Source organism: Parambassis ranga, chromosome 16, assembly GCF_900634625.1.
Source record: "Parambassis ranga chromosome 16, fParRan2.1, whole genome shotgun sequence".
Lineage (NCBI taxonomy): Eukaryota > Metazoa > Chordata > Actinopteri > Ambassidae > Parambassis > Parambassis ranga.
In genome coordinates this window covers 18,238,961-18,262,007 of record NC_041036.1, presented here as the reverse complement: position 1 = coordinate 18,262,007, position 23,047 = coordinate 18,238,961, and the positions used below count along the sequence as shown (strand labels likewise).

The 23,047-nt window shown below is 41.2% G+C and overlaps 3 protein-coding genes across 3 annotated transcripts; all 3 read left to right on the top strand.

Annotated features, from left to right (window-relative positions):
• Window positions 1–4,420: 4,420 nt before the first annotated feature.
• LOC114448407 (sialic acid-binding Ig-like lectin 14) lies at window positions 4,421–6,933 on the top strand (the record flags this gene model as incomplete). Its single annotated transcript, XM_028425326.1, has 5 exons — window positions 4,421–4,475; window positions 5,244–5,615; window positions 5,800–6,120; window positions 6,196–6,474; window positions 6,845–6,933. Coding segments are annotated over exons 1-5 (1,116 nt in total), but the record flags the coding sequence as incomplete, so codon positions are not given.
• A 431-nt stretch (window positions 6,934–7,364) lies between these two features.
• On the top strand, window positions 7,365–9,251 carry LOC114448112 (DNA-directed RNA polymerase III subunit RPC7-like). Its single transcript, XM_028424843.1, has 4 exons — window positions 7,365–7,507; window positions 7,647–7,758; window positions 7,847–7,916; window positions 8,324–9,251. Exons 3-4 carry the CDS (start codon window positions 7,890–7,892, stop codon window positions 8,720–8,722), a joined length of 426 nt encoding a protein of 141 aa, XP_028280644.1. The 5' UTR covers window positions 7,365–7,507; window positions 7,647–7,758; window positions 7,847–7,889; the 3' UTR covers window positions 8,723–9,251.
• Window positions 9,252–13,977: 4,726 nt separating this feature from the next.
• On the top strand, window positions 13,978–16,711 carry LOC114448406 (sialic acid-binding Ig-like lectin 14). Its single transcript, XM_028425325.1, has 7 exons — window positions 13,978–14,032; window positions 14,274–14,669; window positions 14,854–15,132; window positions 15,881–16,142; window positions 16,247–16,323; window positions 16,416–16,509; window positions 16,606–16,711. The coding sequence occupies exons 1-7, from the start codon at window positions 13,978–13,980 to the stop codon at window positions 16,709–16,711; spliced, it is 1,269 nt and encodes a 422-aa protein (XP_028281126.1).
• Window positions 16,712–23,047: the final 6,336 nt, after the last annotated feature.

Sequence of the window (23,047 nt, the reverse complement as noted above, 5' to 3'; positions counted from 1 at the left end):
TAATATATGTACTGTATTGTGTTAGCTTGAAACCAGTGAAACCTGTAGTGGAACGAGACTGTGCATGGGCAGTCAAATCCCAAAGATCCATGAACCAATAACACACACCGCAGTTCATTTTATTCACCACTAGATGTCCTACTCGAGCTACTGTGTCAATGAAGCCTAGAGTAATGAACCTTTTTCTTGAATCAGGTGTCGAGGCTTCAACAAAGCCTCGAAAACCCATCACTACCCATCACTACTGGGAACCACAGGCAGCATATGGTCCTGACAGCACACAAAAGAACCCCTGTGAATACAAAATGGCCGCCTTAAATAGCTGCTGCCACACCTGGAGTCCTCTCCCATCCCCAGATCTCATTCTTCCTCCATTTTACATTTACCCAACCATACACCTTACACCAAAAACAATGCAATATATATATATATATATACAATAAATAAATGGAATCCCTTTTCATTAGTTTAAAAGCTAGTTTAAAACTCATAACAATAATTGTCCCTCAATCAAACAATACCCTCGCCCCTGCACCTATTTCCTGAATGAACTGGCCCGGAACCATAAATAGCTGCCTGTTCCAAGAGGGACTCTTTTGACTGTCACCCCTGGCCACAACAAAAGGTAAGAGCTCCCACACCATTACACATTAGCCCTTAAACAATTATTAACCAACACACAATCCAATCGTTGTACAGCTCATTTAGCAATCTATTTCTTTGTGTCTTACCATTGACAGTAAAAACTATGGACAGAGCTTCCGTGACGTCACCCGTTTGTTTCTGAAGAGCCGTTTTGAGGCTCGGTGGGAGGTTCCGGGACGTGATGACCGCCGCCATGTTGGCAGCGTCACGTCTGCCAAAACTCCAAATATATACAAAGAGGGGGAGCACGAGCGGGGTTTAGGGGGGCGGGCGATCGTGGAAGCAAGAAACTCACGCTGTGATACGTCAACTGTCTGTCACTCAAGCTGCAACGATCATAATTCTGTGTAATTTTAAGTCCGAATACAAGTGAAATGGGTGAGTTGTAAAAAAAATTTACCTCCTGTACAATTGACACCAGAATAGAACCTATCATCTGAGACCAGAGTGTTTTTTGTACCAGGCTGTAAACGTGTTCATTTCTTCTGTGAAGTCGGCCATTTTAACATGGGAACATTTAACTATGGGAAATGACTTGCTTTCGGAGCCAGCCCCCAGCAGTTGCAGTGTGAATTACAAGTTTTGACACTTCCACATGGGCTTCAACTTTGAGCCCCGAAGGCTGCCGCTTGTGTTTTACAGATAATGCTTCCAACCCAAATTCCACCAGCAAAAGCTAAACAACTCAACAACAATAAACAATTACTCTATGTTGCTGTGTGCTGTGATTTTATTTTATCAATCATGAACTAAAGATGAGTAACTGTGCTAGCAATCACTGCTAACGGTAATGAAGAGGCCCTTCGTTACAGTACTCATTGAGTACTGTATTGATATGCAGTTCTGCAATTTTCTAGTGAGAGTACACACACCAATCCATTGCTCCAAAACAGAGGAGCTCACCTGTTGCCCTTTTATGCTAAACCTCTGATTGCTCATTGTAAAACTGTGTGATGGGTGTTTGCCCTTGTGTATATTTGAATGGCAGTGTGTTCCTTGTGAAAACAAGATCTGTTCTGCATGAGAATTGTGCCAAAAGCAGAGAATTGTGTGTGCTGTTTTGAAATAAGTGTGTTTTAGAACTGCAATTTGAGTGTAAAGCAGGAACTGTGCTTGTAGTTTAGCAGAATTGGTTCAGGGGGTTGGTAAATGAGTTACATGTTGTGGTCATTGTGTCCCAAGTACCAGAATTCGTGCGTAAACAATTGAGAGAAACTGTAACTCTTCAAACCTTTGTAAAATGGTATTTTTGTACCAAACAGTTAACACAAACCATCATATTAAAATTTTTTTTAAAAATTTAAAAACTTTATAGTTCTATAATGGAGAAATTGCTTAAGGCAGCCGAGCAAACAGTGCCATACACCAGTGAGTACACTGAAAGCTATGCAGGTAAAGTGTCTTGCCCAAGGACACACAACAGTGACTAGGGAGGAGGTGGGTTTGACCCACCAACCTTCCAGTTACTGGACACTGCTGCCCACTGCTGTTTACTAAGCACACAATGTGCCAACTACACACTGATGGTATTAACTGAAAACACATTGGCTTTTGCTTTCTCTGTGCACAAGGTATATGTCCACTTGAGGTCAAACTTTTGTAATAAATAGTTCTATAAACACAGGGATTCAAATTTCAAGTATGAATGTTTATTCACACACATCAAAACAATCACAAGAAAACATACAATTTCACTGAAAGAGAGAGAGAGAAAATCAGTCTTGCAGTCTCACTGGGTCCGGCCACAGAATTTCATCAACGTCGCATGCAATGTCTTCTAGTCCAAGGCACTGGGGTGCCGTATCCAGGCCTGACATGATGCCTGGTCCATATCCTCGCATGCCTCCTTCCAGATGCTGGATGTCGAGCAATTCTGTCGAGTAACAGTTTCCGTTTTACATGTACAGTATTGTTGTTTATCTCATTAGAGTATGGTACTACTACAAAACTTAGTGTGAGGGAACTGTATTAACCCATTCTCATCAATATGTCCTTATGATGCTTGCTACAGTGTAGCGGCTCAGGCTGAACCTGTTGTCCAGCTTCCCTCAGGGTCATTCCATGGTTGATCACATGATCCACTATTGTAGCTCTGATGACATCAGTAATTCTATTTATTCTTACCCTTCCTCCTTCCTCTTCCTCTAAATTCACCTCCTAGTCTTCGTCCTCCTCCTCTTCCTCATGTCCTCATCCTCTAATTCTCTCTCTTCTCAGTCTCCTTCTCCCTCCATTGTTCTCCACACTGAAGCTTACCTGTGGCTTATTTACAGTGCTCATGCTGATTGCAAAGTGAACTAATGATGTAAAACAGTTCTCACAAGTGACAGTGTAGCCAGACAGTTGGCAAAATAGTGTAAATACCAGCCATAAATGTGTGTAGTTTTACTAGGAGTGTGTTGATCATTTGGAAATTGTGTGTAAAGCAGTGAGTTGTGTTTACAGTTCAGCAAAAAGAGTGCTGTGAAGTGGATTATATTTATACATTTGCAACCTGTGTATTACAAAAGTGCAAACTGAGTGTAAAGCAGTTTTCTTGCTTTTAGTTTTGCAAACTCAGTGAGTGATTTTGCTGTAACTATTATTAGTTTTAAAAATTGTGCATAAGAATCATTGTTAGTGTTTAAGCATTCAGAAAACACTGTAACATGGCCAACTTTACAGCAGACATCAACATCAGTGTGCTAAAGAAACAGTTTTGGTCTCTGCTGATAAGTTCCTTTTTTGTGACTACTGTATTTATATGCATTTTAAAACCTTTGGGATTTGGTTCTTTTCTTTTAGGTTTACACACAATAAGTGTCTTTCCTTCACCTGTGCCCACTTTGCAGTTGTGTGAGCTCCTAGGGGATAAACAAAGTCATTATCAATTGATTACAACCAAAGTGGAAACAGGCATGTAGCATGTTAGCTCTATGTTATCGTACTTCACCATCCAGTTAAAAATGACTAAGTGCGATCAACAAGCCATCACACACTGGCACTGATACCATATAAGGCCAAATAACACCAGCTGAACAGACACTGTGACTTTGCATTAGAGCATCATTATTCAGTGTTAAAAGTGAACATACACTGCAGAATGTGATGACAAGTACGGTAAATAATACTTGTCTATATAAACGTATTTCTATTGAAATAAACATGTCTATTATTAAATTCTTAAAACATTTCATTAAAAAGTTGTAAATAGATAAATAAGTAATTAATATAGATAGATCACGATCATAATATGGAAGTCAAAGAAAAGCATGACTTTGTAAATTGAAAGACTTCCCTAAATTTATCACAAAGGGGAAGGAACATTTAGCAGACATCAGAGGAGATCGTTGGTCTGGAGCAGAGTGCAGGACAGCAGATAGAGGTAAAAACATAACTGTTAACATTTCTTGTGGGAAAGATTCAACGTATTTATTGTCATGTATATAAACATAAAACATAAACTATGAATAAGTAAAGCTATATACATAAATGTGTGATCTGCTGTGCAACATTGAGCAGAGAATGTCAGGGGAGAGAAACAGTATGACACGTGCAGTTGTTGCATATGAAGGTGCATGAACAGTAAACAATATTACAGTTGGTGTGCTACTGAAAAATGTAAACAGTCTGAGCAAGGGTCCATTGTTACAGACTCCTGTCAGCTGTCGAGGAGAGGGAAAGAAAGAGTTAATGAGTCAAAGACTTTAAAGTGTCAGCTACATGATGTGTGGAGATACTGAAGTGTCTTTTTGACGTCTGACTTCAATTCACTTCCAGTCAGCTCTGGATCAGGATGTTTCTTCTCCTTTGGACCACTGTGCTCTTGTGTGAGATCAGTGCTGACACAGGTATGTGACATCAGAACTGTTGTTGTGACACTGAACATCCTTCAGAATGTGTTTTTTTCTCTCCACACATTCACACCTTTCACAAAGGAAATCCTAAATTTAATCAATGGTTTTAACTAGAACAAACCAAAGCACAGGTAATCCAATATAACCATGGGGCTGGAAGACACAGGAGAACATAAAAACAGAGCACAGAACCTCACAGTGACAAAACAGAGATCTCACAGGGTACAAGCAAGACAGAGAGACACAAGCAAAGGGGAGGACAAGACACAAGTGAACACAATCAGGGGAGGGCAGACAATCACACAAAGCTGGAAGACACAAGAGGAAGTAAAACATGTGGGAAAACACAAGGAAGACGGGACTATTGAAATAAAACAGGAAGCAAGACTAAACCACAGGAAACATAACACAGACACGGGGCAATTACACACATCATGAAAACCAAATCATACCAAGATAATAATAATAATGAGGGGTTAATTCACAAAACACAAGAAATAATAAAGAAACAAAGGGTTAATCAGAAGCAAAACGCAGGATAACAAAGAAACAGTGAAAACACACCATAACAAATCAGATCGCACTAAGATAACTTTAAAATTAAATTACAAAACAAAACAGAATCATGACAGATGTTGTTGTCATCTAATGCTAATAACAACAAAACTGCCACTAGCTTTTTGTCTTCACTTGTTAAATGTCATTGTGTCCTCTTAAAGCCTGTCTCTGTCTCTGTCTGTGTCTCCTTCTTTACATGAACAGGTGCTTCAGTTTGGGGAGAACAGCACTGTGAACAACAAGGATACTGTGTCACTCTCAGTGAGGGAGAACTAACAGCAGAGGCTGGACTCTGTGTTGTGATACCGTGTTCTTTCACCACCATCTTTACACCCACACATGTCATTTGGTACAAATGTAAAACAGCTGAAGGAAAATGTGACAAGAGTCAATCAGTTCAGTCTGAGTTCAGAGGTCGAGTGTCACTTTTGGAGCCTGATGTGAGTCAGAGAAACTGCAGCATCATGATTAATGATCTCAGAGAGTCTGATTCTGGATTTTATCAGCTCAGAGTTGAAGGTTCCAACAAGAGTGATGCATTTACCTTCATTTCAAAAGCAGCTGTCACTGTTAAAGGTATGAAAAGTTATTTATAATCTTGATGAATCATAAAGTAACTTTTGTCATTGATGGTCCTCTGTTTGCAGACAGTAGGAGCTGCAGCAGTTAAAGCTAACACTTATTGTTTCATTGAAATGTTTATTGAATGCTGACCTTCAGACTGTCCACCTGATCCCACTCTGCTCTGTGTTTCCATCAGGTCTGAGTCAGAAGCCCACAGTGGTGATTCCTCCACTGACAGCAGGACAGCAGAGCACCCTGACCTGCACTGCTCCTGGTCTCTGCTCTGGATCTGCTCCTAACATCACCTGGTCATGGAGAGGAAAGGGAAATAATGACTCTTACATCACAGGAAACACCACTGAATTCAAGACTGAGAATGTGACTGCTGGTACACAGAGACACACCTCTACTTTGACCTTTAACCCTTTAGCTGAACACCACAGCACCAATGTCACCTGTACGGTCAGCTTCAGAGGTGACATAACTACAGAGGAGACTCAGACTGTGAACGTGAGCTGTGAGTACTACAGTGTTTGTACAGTGTGTCTGCAGGCTGTCTGGAAGCTACATACTGTGTGTTTATGTCTTATAGATGTGAAGGAAGTTCAAATCACAGGGAGCAGAAAAGTGACTGAGGGTGAGACTCTGAGTCTGACCTGCAGTGTTGAAAGTTTCCCTCCATCACTCATCACATGGGCTAAAATGAATGAAAGTGATCTGCAGGAAGACACTGACACCTTCACACAGGACCAAAGAACAGGAGCTTTGTCCATCTATAATGTGACTGCAGAAGATTCTGGACAGTACGTGTGCACAGCTACACACCTGAACAAGACCCACAAGATGAGAAACGTCACTGTAACAGTGATATGTGAGTACACAACCCTCTGCTTTTAACAAACCAGAACAGTACTGTGGCCTTTTCTTTTCAGAGGTCAGGTCATTAAACTGAATAGGTCTACTTTCAGCACAGTTATTTTCAGAGTTCCTGTTTTTACAGAGAATGCCAACAAGGGGTAATTGATACAGAAACAGTCATATTTAGAAACTCTTTCAGTGTAACCTCTCCTACATGTACAGACTTTGTTCAGATCTTTTATTTGTTGAATATTGTGTCAGAAAGTGAGACACAGTGGTCATGATGTCAGTATCACTTTTACTTTTTATTTGATGTTTCTCCTTGTTGTTATTTCTAATTCCTAAACATTTTTAAATGAACTAAAACACTGAAATGTTCACAGACATCAGGAAACCTCAGATCAGCGGCTCTACAGCTGTTAATGAGGGAGATGTTCTGAGTCTGACCTGCAGTGCTGAAAGTTTCCCTCCATCAGTAATTATGTGGACTAAACTTAGTTCTAACACAATCCTGAACAACGGCACTGGATCAGCTACACTAGTCATCCCTAATGTGACAGCAGAGCGTTCAGGACAGTACATCTGCACAGCAAACCATCTGAACACCACCCTGACAGAAAGAGTCACTGTAACAGTGACATGTAAGTACATGTATATTAACACTGCTCACAGATGTTTAAATATCTTTCTATGCTGCAAACCTTTACCTTGCACCTTCATGCCATTCACCATTTTGAGTTGACACACTGTGTTCTGGTATGTATCTGCAGGGATCACAGAGATCCAGACTGGCTCTGTGTGTGAGCTTCAGTCAGATGTCCTGACCTGTTGGTGTGTCAGTGAGGGGTTTCCTTTACCCACCTTCAAATGGCCGCTGCTGGAGGACCACACTCAGTACTCTGTTGTGACCTCTGTGTCAAAGCAGACAGTCAACAGCACTGTTACTGTGAGAAACCATGGTAACACTGCTGTTGAATGTGTGGCCAGTAATGAGAACAGAGAAGTAAAAGCAAACCTCACCATTCAGACAAAGTTGCCTGAGGCCGGTACGTCCTCTCATCTTCAGCACTTCTGCTACTTTTGACCACTTTATGGTATTTTTAGTATCTCTGTTTTATCCTCTGTAGTCAACCAGTGTACAAGTTATTACAAATACAACCCTGTATTTTTTCTTTCTGATTGCAGGTAAATCAGAAGAAATCTTCCAAACTGCTTCAAGGCTGGAAGTCATCATTGCGTTTTTAATTGGAGTCGTTCTGTCAGCAGTTGTTTGCTGTTTGGCTATAAAATGCCACAGGTATGCTGTTGTTTTAATTCATTGTTTTGTGGATTATATTTCTAAACATACATTTACATTGTTGCTGCACAAATATATTTTTCTCCAGAAACAAACAGAAAAAGTCTGAAAATGTGGATGAGACTACGGAGATGATAATCCCACAAGGCAACATGCTGGTATGTGTGTTCATATGTTTATATAGCTACTTCTGCTTAAGCAGCCGTCATCAGTTCATTAGACGATCCTTCAGTGTGGCTGAGAACACACATGGGTACACACTACTGAAACAATGTTGTCACCTTCTAATGTGGTCTGACCAGTTCTGTCCACAATGCACTGTGGGTGTGTTGTAGGCCAAAGATGTAAGGTCATGAGCAATAGATAACTATATTTTATTTTATTTTATTTTATTTTATTTTATTTTATTTTATTAAAAGTTTCTTAACATCAATTTATTGGTTGCAGTATTTTTGAGTTCCTTGTTCCTGATGAATCAGTGGTTCGCAGTGATGTAAATATACCAGACATTTCACAGTTAATGTGCACATTCTTGGACTTGTATCATCTTCTGTGTACCTGACAGGTACATGAGAATGGAGCTGTGGACAGAGGGAAGACAGACACTGAACTGAACAGTGGCCCAAAAGATGTGGAGTACGCCAGCATTGACTTCTCCCTGCTGAAAAGGATGAGACCCAGCGAGGTGGCAAGGAGGAAGCAAGAGAGCACAGAGACGGAGTACTCTGAAGTAAAGAGGCAGGTAAGAGAGGAAAAGAAAGAGGATGCTGGAGAGGAAGGAGAAACATTGGAGAGGAAAGAGGAGGAGGTGATGGTGGAGGAGGATGAGGAGACCAGACATTATGTCTCAGAAGAAGAGAACAGAGGGGACGAGGCCGTGTACTCTAATGTGAAGGAAATCATGTACAATAAGGACTGTGTGGATCGATGTGATGGACTGATGATGGAGCCTCATTGTGATTAATGAGTAACAGTCCTCTCTACCATCTGGCTGGGACTTGCACTATAGTCAGTGTGCTGTAAGCTCTTGAACGCAGCTTTATTCTTTTCATAGCTCTAATGTCCAGGTAGTTGACATGTTTGGTGCTTCTAAAGAAGTTATAATGGTACATATTGTAAACTACAAGCTGATTTTTTGTTCTTTAGTTTTGTGTATAAAGTGTTTGCTGTGTGTTTAGTGAGTGCTCTTATGTGCTCTGCTCAGTGTTTTGTACAGTATGAATGAGGAAATGAGAGGGCGTGTCAGACAGCTCAGATCTAATCTTAACAGTAATCTTAACTCAAAATGTGAACAGGAAGCCTTCAGACATGAGGCTGTGATGCCTTTTTAGTGGATGTTTAAATGAAGAATCATGTGAGCAACTTTTCTTAGAACTCATGCTGTTCCAGATACATGAAGCTATTTTAAAGAGGATGCAAGAAGCTGAAGTTGTCAATACGTGCAGCATAAATGTTTCCATCGCATCCACTGTATTCAAATGTTACTACAAACACAAACACACATACAAATGCAGCTGGAAAAATATGCTGATATGTTGCATTGGAAAGTTTTCTACACAAAGATGTAAATAGCGGTAAACATACAGAGATAATTTGGTGTGAACAGGAAGTAAGCAGAGACACTGTGAGTGATTCCATATTAGGTCATGTGTGACTTCTGTGATGCTGAAACCAGAAAGTAGCCTTCACTGTACAGCAACAATAAAAATCATTGATTATTGTTATGAATTCAATTCAATTCAATTCAATTCAGTTTTATTTATATAGCGCATATTACAATCAGACATTGTCTCAAAGCGCTTCACAGGAACCCCCCTAAGAGCACTGTGGCAAGGAAAAACTCCCTTTAAGAGGAAGAAACCTTGAGCAGGACCCGTCAACTTAAGGGGGAACCAGTCCTGCTGCTAGTCAGAGAGGATGAGGGAGAGAGAGAGAGAGAGAGAGAGAGAGGATGAAGGAGAAAGAGAGAGAGAGAGAGAGAGAGAGAGAGGAGCAAACATGATACAAACATGATACAGTACAGAGCAAACATGACAGCAAGATGAAACAGTGATATATTGTAATGATATCTATATATATCGTCGGTCCATAAGTAGGAATAGTAATTTGATAGTAAAGATGAGCAGCAGGGGCTAGTGAAGTCGATGAGCACAGGAGAGACTGCAGGTCAGTATGCAGGTCTTGAGCCCTGCAAAGAGAGAGAGCGAGAGCGAGGCACAGAACTACAAGGAAGACAGTTAACACAGATTATGAGACGATATTACCCAGTATGATCCAGACTAAGGAGAGTGGAGGAGAGGTCAGAGGGTGTTCAGAGGATCGTGTTTGTGCCCCCCGACAACGTAGAGCAAGAGAGACTTCACGGGCCGGACTGCAGGTCATCATCCAGGTCTTGAGACCAGTGTGAGCCAGACTAAGGAGAGAAAAGGAGAGGTTAGAGGGTGAGAGGGTAACTGCTCAGTGGATCATGTTTGTGCCCCCCGACAACGTAAAGCAAGAGAGACTTCACGGGCCGGACTGCAGGTCATCATCCAGGTCTTGAGACCAGTGTGAGCCAGACTAAGGAGAGAAAAGGAGAGGTTAGAGGGTGAGAGGGAAACTGCTCAGTGGATCATGTTTGTGCCCCCCGACAACGTAGGCCTAGAGCAGCATAGCTGTGCTACACACTAGGTCTAAGGCTAACTGTACGCCTTACTAAACAGAAAAGTTTTAAGTCTAGTCTTAAAGGTGGAGGCAGTGTCTGCCTCTCGGACCCAGATTGGTAACTGGTTCCATAATAGCGGTGCCTGATAGCTGAAAGCTCGTCCTCCCATTCTACTTCTATGAATCCTAGGAACTACTAGTAAACCTGCACTCAGAGATCTGAGTGTCCTATTAGGAACATATGGTACAATCAGGTCCTGCAGATACAATGGAGCAAGTCCATGAAGAGCCTTGTAGGTTAGAAGAAGGATCTTGAAGTGTATTCTTGAGTCCACTGGGAGCCAGTGAAGAGACGCTAGGACAGGAGAGATATGATCCCTTTGGCTGCTTCCTGTCAGAACTCTAGCTGCTGCGTTCTGGATCAGCTGCAGACTGTTGATGGAGTAATGTGGACATCCTGACAATAAAGAGTTGCAGTAGTCCAGTCTTGAAGTGACAAAAGCATGGATGAGCTTTTCAGCATCACTCTGAGAGAGGATGCTCCTGATCTTAGTAATATTACGCAGGTGAAAGAAAGCGGTCCTGGAGACCTGCTTAATATGAGAGACAAACGACATGTCTTGATCAAAGATAACTCCAAGGTTCCTCACAGTCGTACTGGAGGCCAGAGTAATTCCATCCAGGGAGAAAGTATTATCTGATAAACTAGTTCTGAGATGTTTCGGTCCAAAAACAATGACCTCAGTCTTGTCTGGGTTTAATAGTAAAAAGTTGGAGGACATCCAGTCCTTTATGTCCTTTAGACACGCCTGTAGTCTGACTAGCGGCTCCGTTTCTTCAGGCTTCATGGATAAATACAGCTGGGTATCATCAGCATAACAATGAAAGTTTATGCCGTGCTTCTGGATGATGTATCCTAGAGGGAGCATGTAGAGGGTGAACAGGATCGGTCCGAGCACAGAACCCTGTGGAACACCGTGGTTAACCCTTGTACCTGTGGAAGACACATCGTTAGTGTGAACAAAATGAAATCTGTCAGATAAATATGATTTAAACCAGCGCAGTGCTGTTCCTGTAATCCTGATCTCGTGTTCCAATCTGTGTAGCAGGATGCGATGGTCTACGGTGTCGAAGGCAGCACTGAGATCCAGTAGAACGAGTACAGAGACGAGACCCCGGTCCGATGCCATGAGGAGGTCATTGGTGACTTTAAGCAGTGCTGTTTCTGTGCTGTGATGGGCTCTGAAACCAGACTGGAAAGCATCAAACAGACTGTTACTACACAGGTGGTCGTTTAGCTGACTTACAACAGCTCTTTCAAGTAGTTTGGAGATAAAGGTGAGGTTGGAGATCGGTCTGTAGTTTCCTAGGACGTCCGGGTCCAGTGAAGGTTTTTTAAGTATCGGAATGATCACAGCAGTTTTAAAAGCCTGTGGTACATATCCTGTTTCCAGAGACAAGTTGATCTGTCCTAATATAGAGTCTCCGATCAGAGGAATAGCATCCTTGAGGAGCTGTGAAGGGATCGGATCCAGAAGACAGGTAGTAGGTTTAGACTTGCTGATGCTGGTGGTCAGCTCAGGGAGGCCGATGGGCGCGAAGCAGTCCAGAGTTAGATCAGGATCCGTTTCCAGAAGTGGCGGTGTATCCTCAGCGGTCACAGAGAGATTGTGGTTGATTTGTCCTCTAATAGTGGTGATTTTATCAGTGAAGAAGCTCATGAAGTCTTCACTACTAAGAGCTGCAGGAATGCGAGTGAATGTATCATACAAATTGCTGAGTTGCTATCAGGATGAGACATAGTTACAGAGAGAGCTGTTTAAAGGGCTAATCCACCATTTAACAGAGACCCCAGACCCTGCTGTACACCTGTGAGTTTTATTTTTAGGATGACTGCCTCTGGCTGAAAATTGATTTTCCATACTCTCACTGTTTGATCAATGTATGTAAATACTATTTGAATTGTGCCTACAAAGTGAAGCAGTCTTGACGGAAGTCATAATGTCTGTCAGTGTTTTATTATTCAGAGAAATGTACTTAACACCTTTGCATTAAAGACAGAGGAAGTACAGAGACAAGGAAGAGTCAGTTTAAAACAGAGACTCAAGAATCAAGAGTCAAGAGCAGCTCGTGGCTTAGGCACACAGTTGGACACAAAATTAAAAAAAGAGACATGCTTAAAATATACCTAGATTAATATAAAATAGAATAAAGAATAAAAAGAGTAAAACTAACAGTGCAAATGAAATTTGTGAACAGTATGAATATATAGTACAAAATGCAGGGTATTTGTCAGGGTTTGTGAGGGTGAAGCAGACACAGATGCAGAATCACAAAGTGGTCACGTGGCAAAACAAAGTCTTTATTACAGGCCAGGAGGGCAAAGTCCAAAGTACTAAAACACAAAATCACTCTAGATGTGGAAAAACTCACCGAGGCAAAAAACAAAGTCCCTTAACAAAGAATAATGGGAGACAGGTTGAAAAAGCATGGCATGGCAAAGTAATCTAGGCTGAGCGATGAAACACACACACCACAAATGATGAGACAAACTGGCAGGGAGTGCAGGGAAGACAAAGACTAAATACACAAGGGCCAGGGAAGACAACGAGACACAGGTGACACATGAGGGCAGGGCAGGTAATCAAACAAGGAGGGGAACCACAGGAAGTAAAACTCAAGTAAAAGACAATGCACTGGGGGGACAGGACTACCAAAGTAAAACAGGAAGCACAAGACAAGACAAACAAGACACAAGAACTAAACAAAAACCCAGAGAAACAAAACACTAGAACTACAGGAAAATAACAATAACTAAACACAGATTAAACTAAAAACCCAAAACAATAAAACAAAACCAGAAATAACACCAGGTCGTGACAGTGTTAATGCTTCAAAGTGCAGAGTGTCTGTGTGCAGAGGTTAATGCTCAGTCTTTGGGTGGGTGGGATGTGTATGGGGAAATGGGGTGATGGATTTCACAGCTCTGGGGAAGAGGCTGTGTTTTCCCACAGAACCACTGGCTCTACAGTTAATACTGTGATGCTGCACAGTGCTGCCAGCCTGAAGCTCTGCCATGTTTGCACTCTCTGTAGTTAAGTTTAAAGATGCAGGCCTGTTAGAGACATATTCTGATAATCATACTGATAACATGGTGTGAAAAAGAAGCTATAAAAGACACTGAATGCAGCTGTATCACATAAGGCAACATGACAATGTGTGACTTCCCTGATGCTAAAACCAGAGCTGAATCAATAAAAGGCATCAAAAGTTGTATTGAAAAAACATTATATCAAAATATACCTCTGTTGTTATCAAGCAGCCTTAAAAGAATACTGGCTGTTTTAATAGCTACTTTATCCACCACTTAAAAAGTTCTACTTTTCTTTGCAGTCAGTCTGTGATTGGTTGTTGATGATGGCTGAAGAAGACTTCCTCTTCACACATACAGATGCAGCCTGACAAATATGCTCATATGTTTCATTTGAAAGGACTCAACCTGAAGAGTGGCAGCAGCATTTATTCAGAATATACACACACAGATACATTTTAGAGTGGAATCTGTTCTGAATCAGGATGTTTCTTCTCATTTGGACGACTGTGTTCCTGTCTGGGATCAGTGCTGACACAGGTATGTGACTGTATGTAACTCAGTTTCTTGGAAAAAAGTTTGATTTTTCAGTCCTTCATGTCACATTTTATATGAGGATGATCAGCTACTCTGTGTTTGCTTTAATGTTGATCTAACACATGACTGTGAAATATGTAAATCCTGAAATGTGATCCTTGTAAATAAGAAGCTGATAGATACCATTGTGTCCTCTTAAAGACTCTCTCTGTCTCTGTCTGTGTCTCCTTCTTTACATGAACAGGTGCTTCAGTTTGGGGACAACAGCACTGTCCACAGCAAGGATACTGTGTCACTCTCAGTGAGGGAGAACTAACAGCAGAGGCTGGACTCTGTGTTGTGATACTGTGTTCTGTCACCACCACCTTTACACCCAAACATGTCATTTGGTCCAAATGTAAAACAGCTGAAGAAACATTATGGGATTCTAACAGAATATTTCACACCAAGAGTCAATCAGTTCAGTCTGAGTTCAGAGGTCGAGTGTCACTTTTGGAGCCTGATGTGAGTCAGAGAAACTGCAGCATCATGATTAATGATCTCAGAGAGTCTGATTCTGGATTTTATCAGCTCAGAGTTGAAGGTTCCAACAAGAGTGATGCGTTTACCTTCACTTCAAAAGCAGCTGTCACTGTTAAAGGTATGAAAAGTTATTCATAATCTTGATGAATCCTAAAGTAACTTTTGTCATTGATGGTCCTCTGTTTGCAGACAGTAGGAGCTGCAGCAGTTAAAGCTAACACTTATTGTTTCATTGAAATGTTTATTGAATGCTGACCTTCAGACTGTCCACCTGACCCCACTCTGCTCTGTGTTTCCATCAGGTCTGAGTCAGAAGCCCACAGTGGTGATTCCTCCACTGACAGCAGGACAGCAGACCACCCTGACCTGCACTGCTCCTGGTCTCTGCTCTGGATCTGCTCCTAAATTCACCTGGTCATGGAGAGGAAAAACCACTGCCTATAAGAGTGAAGAGACACAGAGACACACCTCGGCTTTGACCTTTAACCCTTTAGCTGAACACCACAGCACCAGTGTCACCTGTAAGGTCAGCTTCAGAGGTGACATAACTACAGAGGAGACTCAGACTGTGAACGTGAGCTGTGAGTACTACAGTGTTTGTACAGTGTGTCTGCAGGCTGTCTGGAAGCTACATACTGTGTGTTTATGTCTTATAGATGTGAAGGAAGTTCAAATCACAGGGAGCAGAAAAGTGACTGAGGGTGAGACTCTGAGTCTGAACTGCAGTGTTGAAAGTTTCCCTCCATCACTCATCACATGGGCTAAAATGTCTGAAAGTGATCTGCAGGAAGACACTGACACCTTCACACAGGACCAAAGAACAGGAGCTTTGTCCATCTATAATGTGACTGCAGAAGATTCGGGACAGTACGTGTGCACAGCTACACACCTGAACAAGACCCACAAGATGAAACGCGTCACTGTAACAGTGATATGTGAGTACACAACCCTCTGCTTTTAACACACCAGAACAGTACTGTGGCCTTTTCTTTTCAGAGGTCAGGTCATTAAACCGAATAGTAGTAGTAGTACCAGTGGTTGTAAAATTAATGACATGAGTCCACAGAGTTATTTTCAGAGTTCCTGTTTTTACAGAGAATGCCAACAAGGGGTAATTGATACAGAAACAGTCATATTTAGAAACTCTTTCAGTGTAACCTCTCCTACATGTACAGACTTTGTTCAGATCTTTTATTTGTTGAATATTGTGTCAGAAAGTGAGACACAGTGGTCATGATGTCAGTATCACTTTTACTTTTCATTTGATTTTCCTCCTTTATTTACTGTTTAAATATTTTTAAATGAACTAAAACACTGAAATGTTCACAGACATCAGGAAACCTCAGATCACCGGCTGTACATCTGTTAATGAGGGAGATGTTCTGAGTCTGACCTGCAGTGCTGAAAGTTTCCCTCCATCAGTTATTATGTGGACTAAACTTAGTTCTAACACAACCCTGCACAACGGCACTGGATCAGCTACACTAGTCATCCCTAATGTGACAGCAGAGCATTCAGGACAGTACATCTGCACAGCAAACCATCTGATCACCACCCTGACAGAAAGAGTCACTGTAACAGTGACATGTAAGTGCACAACTTTGTATATTAAAAAACAAACTTCTGTCAAACAGGGATACAGAAGTATAGATGGAGACTGGAACTCCCTTTTTTTAGTGTGTTCATGAAATTCAGAGTTTCTTTTACATGGATCACAGAGATGCAGACTGGCTCTGTGTGTGAGCTTCAGTCAGATGTCCTGACCTGTTGGTGTATCTGTATTTTTAGTACCTGGATCTTTCTATTCTGTATTATATGTAAGCTTTTATATCTAATATCTGTAACACATCTGGTCTTCCATTAGATGCTGGACCTCAGCGTGGAGTCCTTCCCTGGATTGTTGCTGGTGTGTCTCTCACTGTGAATGTTCTCTGCATCATCTGCATATGGAGTCTTTGGTATGTTGCTGCTTGTGTGTTTAATGTGTCGAAGCCTTTAATGCACTGGACACTTTTAAATAACAATAATAACAATGTTGTTTCTCCTCTTTGTAGGAACACAAGAAAAAAGGTCAAACCAAATCAAGAGGACAGAGTGTACATGTCAATACAGAAAGCAGAGACATCAGAGTATGAGGTCATCACCCCGTATCAGACATGAAGGTGGACAATTGTTAATGATACTTTGGCAGCATCATTCAGTTTCTAGTCTCTTATACCTTAACATGTAATATCTGCGTGTGTTATTCCTGCAGTAAGTAGCGCCTCTTTGTTCATCTTTTTATTATTAGTTTTTTATATTGCATTGAAAATATGCTACTTTTCTTTAATTAAACAACAACTCAAGCAACCACTGTTCTATCTATCTATCTTCATGGCAAAAATAAAGATTCTGAAAAGACTGTGAATGATTGTTATTGTAAATAAAGACACAGCAGATGCTTGTCTGACACATGCAAGTATGTCTGTGTGAGGGACTACTGTGCATGTCATCTGTAGTGGTATTCCTCCACCGCAGTATAGCCACCAGGGATCAGTACCTGCGCTGGCCGTTTTTTAGACTTGGGGTGTCTCAGAGATGACAGGACATGTTCAAATTCCCATTCTTTTGTAAATTTCCTAAATGTCTCATTGTCGAACTGGATGTGTGGGGATTGTGTGTGACATCATTGTTCCCTGCTGTTTGTGTGAGTATCCGTTGCATGCTGAGCACTGGCTGACAAAGTCTTTTATCTCACCCTGCATATTGGGCCAGTATAATGTGTCCCTGGCCTGCCTGTAGCATGCATCACCCCAATGTGACTTACGCTGACACGTTTCAGCATTTCTAGGCATAACGATCATGAAATGATTATTCTCTAACTTCTGAAGAGCACATCATCCTGTGCACTGATCTAATCCCTGATGGACCAGTACTCCCTGATAGCTAAGAGGGTCTCTTCCTTGTGCTCCGGCCACCCCTGCAGGACTGCTGTTTTCAACATCTGGAGGCTGTTGTCCTCCTCTGTGTGTTTCCTTATCTGTGTAAGGCGTTGGCTAGTGGCATTCAGGTAGTCAGCTTGGTACATTCTGTGATTTCTTGTGCCCTCTGCAGGGTGCATATGGAATGACGGTTGTATGCATCATTAGAACTGTGGCCCAGCTGAGAGTGTCACTAATATGCGTGCTAAGGCCAGGTCTGTACATCACATTGAGGTTGTAGTTTTGCACAGTGAGGAGCATGCTTTGCAAGCGCTTAGGTGCACTCAGCAGGGGCTTGTTGAAGATGGAGGTAAGATCTGTTTACAGCTGTTTACATCCCTGCCATAGAGATAATGGTGAAAGCGTTGGCAAACAAACACAATGCTCAGACACTCCTTCTAGATCTGTGCATAATTCTGTTACGTCTGTGTTATAGGTAGGGTAGGAGATTTTAAAAAATCAGTGAGAGTCAGACAGATTTTGAAAGTAAACACACGCCCCTTTCTTTTGCAGCTCACCCCGAAGCCATGCCTGCAATCACATGGACCGCCCTGATTTTTTCAGGGTCTGGCTGTAGGCCCTCTGCTGACAGGATGTGTCCATGAAACTTGACCTCTTTGACTTTAAACTGGAGCTTTCTGATGCTCAGCCTCAGTCTGATCTCTCTGCATCTGTACATTAGTGCCATCAGTTTCAGGTCATGATCAGCCAGGGCCTCTTTATCCGTGTCCGTGCCTCTTCAGCCGGCATAAGACCAATGACAAACCAATGACAAACGAGGCCATTTCTTACAGACTCCTGTCAGCTGTTGAGGAGCCTGATGGCTAAAGAGGTAACAATGTGACATGAAAAAGAGTTGTTTATGGGTTTGACAAAATCTTTATAATGAAAGTATAGATATATAAAGATATATATATAAGAGTATATAAAGCTGTATTTTGGTAGTTTGTTAAAACTAAGATCTGAATGACTTGGCTGTCAAAGTCAACAGTTAACTCCAACAGCAGATGTCACTAGTGAGTACTGAATGAAGCATTGAGTAACGAACCTTTGAGCAACACATTGGGCTGGAAAGCCTCATTGCTTCATGAAGCTTCATTTGATCATCACTTTGCTTCATGAGCTACCGCGCATGTGTCGGAGCCTCGGGTGTCAGAGGACCATCCTTAGTTCCCAGTGGGAACTGTGCCGAGGCTTGCTTCGGTCACGTGACTAGTGACATTTGAAGCAGTTGAGTGCTTCGAACGGTATATGAGTCATGTGATTGTTTCGGGTTGTGAATCGCTTGGTGGGACCGAGTGTGTTCAGGGATAGGACATCCTTAGCAATCAATGTAGCTATATCAACATATAGTTATAGATCAATCAGTTACTTAGTGAAATATATTAGCTACATTGATACATTTATCAATTTGATCGCTGCAAAGCAATCAAATACGAATAATATATGAGTTATATTACTTAGATGCAAACGATTCACATTAATTAATTTTTTATATCTAAGAATTTCATAGCATTAAACGCAGTTGTCATTGTGTACATTTTAGAAGAAAAGTTATTGATCATGTTTCTCTTGCATAGACGAAACTCTCTGTTTGTGTGTGTGTGTGTGGAGGACCTCTTGCTTTTTCGTGTATCATAGGTTTTGAATCCGGAACCTCTCACACCCAAACCAACAATGATATCCCTACACCACCATCCAGCTTTGTTCTCTGCTGCAAATGCTTTAATTGTGTTAAACATTTTAATCGGATTAATCAGGACGTTTGATTAGCCCTATGTATCCACTTCAAATGTAACTTTGTATAACAATTTTGTGCAGTGAAACTGAAAATTTAATGTATTTTATTGTGTCAACCATTCAACCATGTAGTGTAGTCCAACGAGACTGCACGGCAGTTCAAATCCCAACCAATCCATGAACCAATAACACACACCGCAATGCATTTTATTCACCACTAGATGTCCTACTCGAGCACTGTGTCTTGGAAGGCTCGAGTAATGAACCATTTTCTTGAATCATGTGTCGAAGCTTCAACAAAGCCTCGAAAACCCATCACTACTGGGAACCACAGGCAGCATATGGTCCTGACAGCACACAAAAGAACCCCTGTGAATACAAAATGGCCGCCTTAAATAGCTGCTGCCACACCTGGAGTCCTCTCCCATCCCCAGATCTCATTCTTCCTCCATTTTACATTTACCCAACCATACACCTTACAACAAATACAATGCAATATATATATACAATAAATAAATGGAATCCCTTTTCATTAGTTTAAAAGCTAGTTTAAAACTCATAACAATAATTGTCCCTCAATCAAACAATACCCTCCCCCCTGCACCTATTTCCTGAATGGACTGGCCCGGAACCATAAATAGCTGCCTGTTCCAAGAGGGACTCTTTTGACTGTCACCCCTGGCCACAACAAAAGGTCAGAGCTCCCACACCATTACACATTAGCCCTTAAACAATTATTAACCAACACACAATCCAATCATTGTACAGCTCATTTAGCAATCTATTTCTTTGTGTCTTACCATTGACAGTAAAAACTATGGACAGAGCTTCCGTGACATCACCCGTTTGTTTCTGAAGAGCCGTTTTGAGGCTCGGTGGGAGGTTCCGGGACGTGATGACCGCCTCCATGTTGGCAGCGTCACGTCTGCCAAAACTCCAAATATATACAAAGAGGGGGAGCACGAGCGGGGTTTAGGGGGGCGGGCGATCGTGGAAGCAAGAAACTCACGCTGTGATACGTCAACTGTCTGTCACTCAAGCTGCAACGATCATAATTATGCGTAATTTTAAGTCCGAATACAATTGAAATGGGTGAGTTGTAAAAAAAATTTACCTCCCGTACAATTGACACCAGAATAGACCCTATCATCTGAGACCAGAGTGTTTTTTGTACCAGGCTGTAAACATGTTCATTTCTTCTGTGAAGTCGGCCATTTTAACATGGGAGTCTATGGGAAATGACTCGCTTTCGGAGCCAACCCCCAGCAGTTGCAGTGTGAATTACAAGTTTTGACACTTCCGCATGGGCTTCAACTTTGAGCCCCGAAGGTTGCCGCTTGTGTCTTACAGATAATGCTTCCAACCCAAATTCCACCAGCAAAAGCTAAACAACTCAACAACAACAATAAACAATTACTCTATGTTGCTGTGTGCTGTGATTTTATTTTATCGATCATGAATTAAGATGAGTAACTGTGCTAGCAAACACTGCTAACAGTAATGAAGAGGCCCTTCATTACAGTGCTCATTGAGTACTGTATTGATATGCAGTTCTGCAATTTTCTAGTGAGAGTACACACACCAATCCATTGCTCCAAAACAGAGGAGCTCACCTGTTGCCCTTTTATGCTAAAGCTCTGATTGCTCATTGTAAAACTATGTGATGGGTGTTTGCCCTTGTGATGAGTCGGTGTGTATATTTGAATGGCAGTGTGTTCCTTGTAAAAAAACAAGATCTGTTCTGCATGAAAATTGTGCCAGAAGCAGAGAATTGTGTGTGCTGTTTTGAAATAAGTGTGTTTTAGAACTGCAATTTGAGTGTAAAGCCGGAACTGTGCTTGTAGTTTAGCAGAATTGGTTCAGGGGGTTGGTAAATGAGTTACATGTTGTGGTCATTGTGTCTCAAGTACTAGAATTCGTGCGTAAACAATTGAGAGAAACTGTAACTCTTCAAACCTTTGTAAAATGGTATTTTTGTACCAAACAGTTACAGTTTTTTTCTGATTGCTTACAGTTTTTTCTGAATGCTTAAGCACATTTCTGTAACTATTGGCTATTTGTGCAAAACTCTACACACAAATAAAAAAACCTTACACCAAATCAGCAAAACATTGTAGATCTCTTGCAAAAGACAATACATCTTGCTTAACTCTTCAAACCTTTGTAAAAATGGTATTTTTGTACCACACAGTTAACACAAACCACCATATTACTAAGCACACAATGTGCCAACTACACACTGATGGTATCAACTGAAAACACATCTGGCTTTTGCTTTCTCTGTGCACAAGGTCTGTCCATGTGAGGTCAAACCTTTGTCATAAATAGTTCTATAAACACACAGGGATTCAAATTTCAAGTATGAATGTTTATTCACACACATCAAAACAAACACAAGAAAACATACAATTTCACTGAAAGAGAGAGAGAGAGAGAGAGAGAGAGAGAGAAAATCAGTCTCATTGTCTCTCTGGGTCCGGCCACAGAATTTCATCAACATCACATGCAATGTCTTCTAGTCCAAGGCACCGGGGAACATGTCTCCTGGAGTGCCGTATCCAGGCCTGACATGATGCCTGGTCCATATCCTCGCATGCCTCCTTCCAGATGCTGGATGTCTAGTAATTCTGTGGAGTAACAGTTTCAGTTTTACATGTACAGTATTGTTGTTTTTCTCATTAGAGTATGGTACTACCTACAAAACTTAGTGTGAGGGAACTGTACTAACCCATTCTCATCAATATGTCCTTATGATGCTTGCTACAGTGTAGCGGCTCAGGCTGAACCTGTTGTCCAGCTTCCCTCAGTGGTTGATCACATGATCCACTATTGTAGCTCTGATGACATCAGTAATTCTATTTCTTCTTACTCTTCCTCCTTCCTCTTCCCCTCCTCGTCCTCTTCCTCTAAATTCACCTCCTAGTCTTCGTCCTCCTCCTCTTCCTCCTGCTTCCTCATGTCCTCATCCTCTTCTAATTCTCACTCTTCTCAGTCTTCTTCTCCCTCCATTGTTCTCCACACTAAAGCTTACCTGTGGCTTATTTACAGAGCTCATGCTGATTGCAAAGTGAACTAATGATGTAAAACAGTTCTCACATGTGACAGTGTAGCCAGACAGTTGGCAAAATAGTGTAAATACCAGCCATAAATGTGTGTAGTTTTACTAGGAGTGTGTTGATCATTTGGAAGTTGTGTGTAAAGCAGTGAGTTGTGTTTACAGTTCAGCAAAAACAGTGCTGTGAAGTGGATTATATTTATACAATTGCAAATTGTGTGTTACAAAAGTGCAAATTGAGTGTAAAGCAGTTTTTTTGCTTTTAGTTTTGCAAACTCAGTGAGTGATTTTGCTATAACTATTAATAGTTTTAGAAATTGTGCTATAAGAATCATAGTTAGTGTTTAAGCAATCAGAAAAAACTGTAATAGTTTTAGAAATTGTGCTATAAGAATCATTGTTAGTGTTTAAGCAATCAGAAAAAACTGTAAGCACATTTCTGTAACTATTGGCTATTTGTGCAAAACTCTACACACAAATAAAAAAACCTTACACCAAATCAGCAAAACATTGTAGATCTCTTGCAAAAGCTAATACATCTTGCTTAACTCTTCAAACCTTTGTAAAAATGGTATTTTTGTACCACACAGTTAACACAAACCATCATATTACTAAGCACACAATGTGCCAACTACACACTGATGGTATTACAGTTTTTTCTGATTGCTTAAACACTAACAATGATTCTTATAGCACAATTTCTAAAACTATTAATAGTTTTAGCAAAATCACTCACTGAGT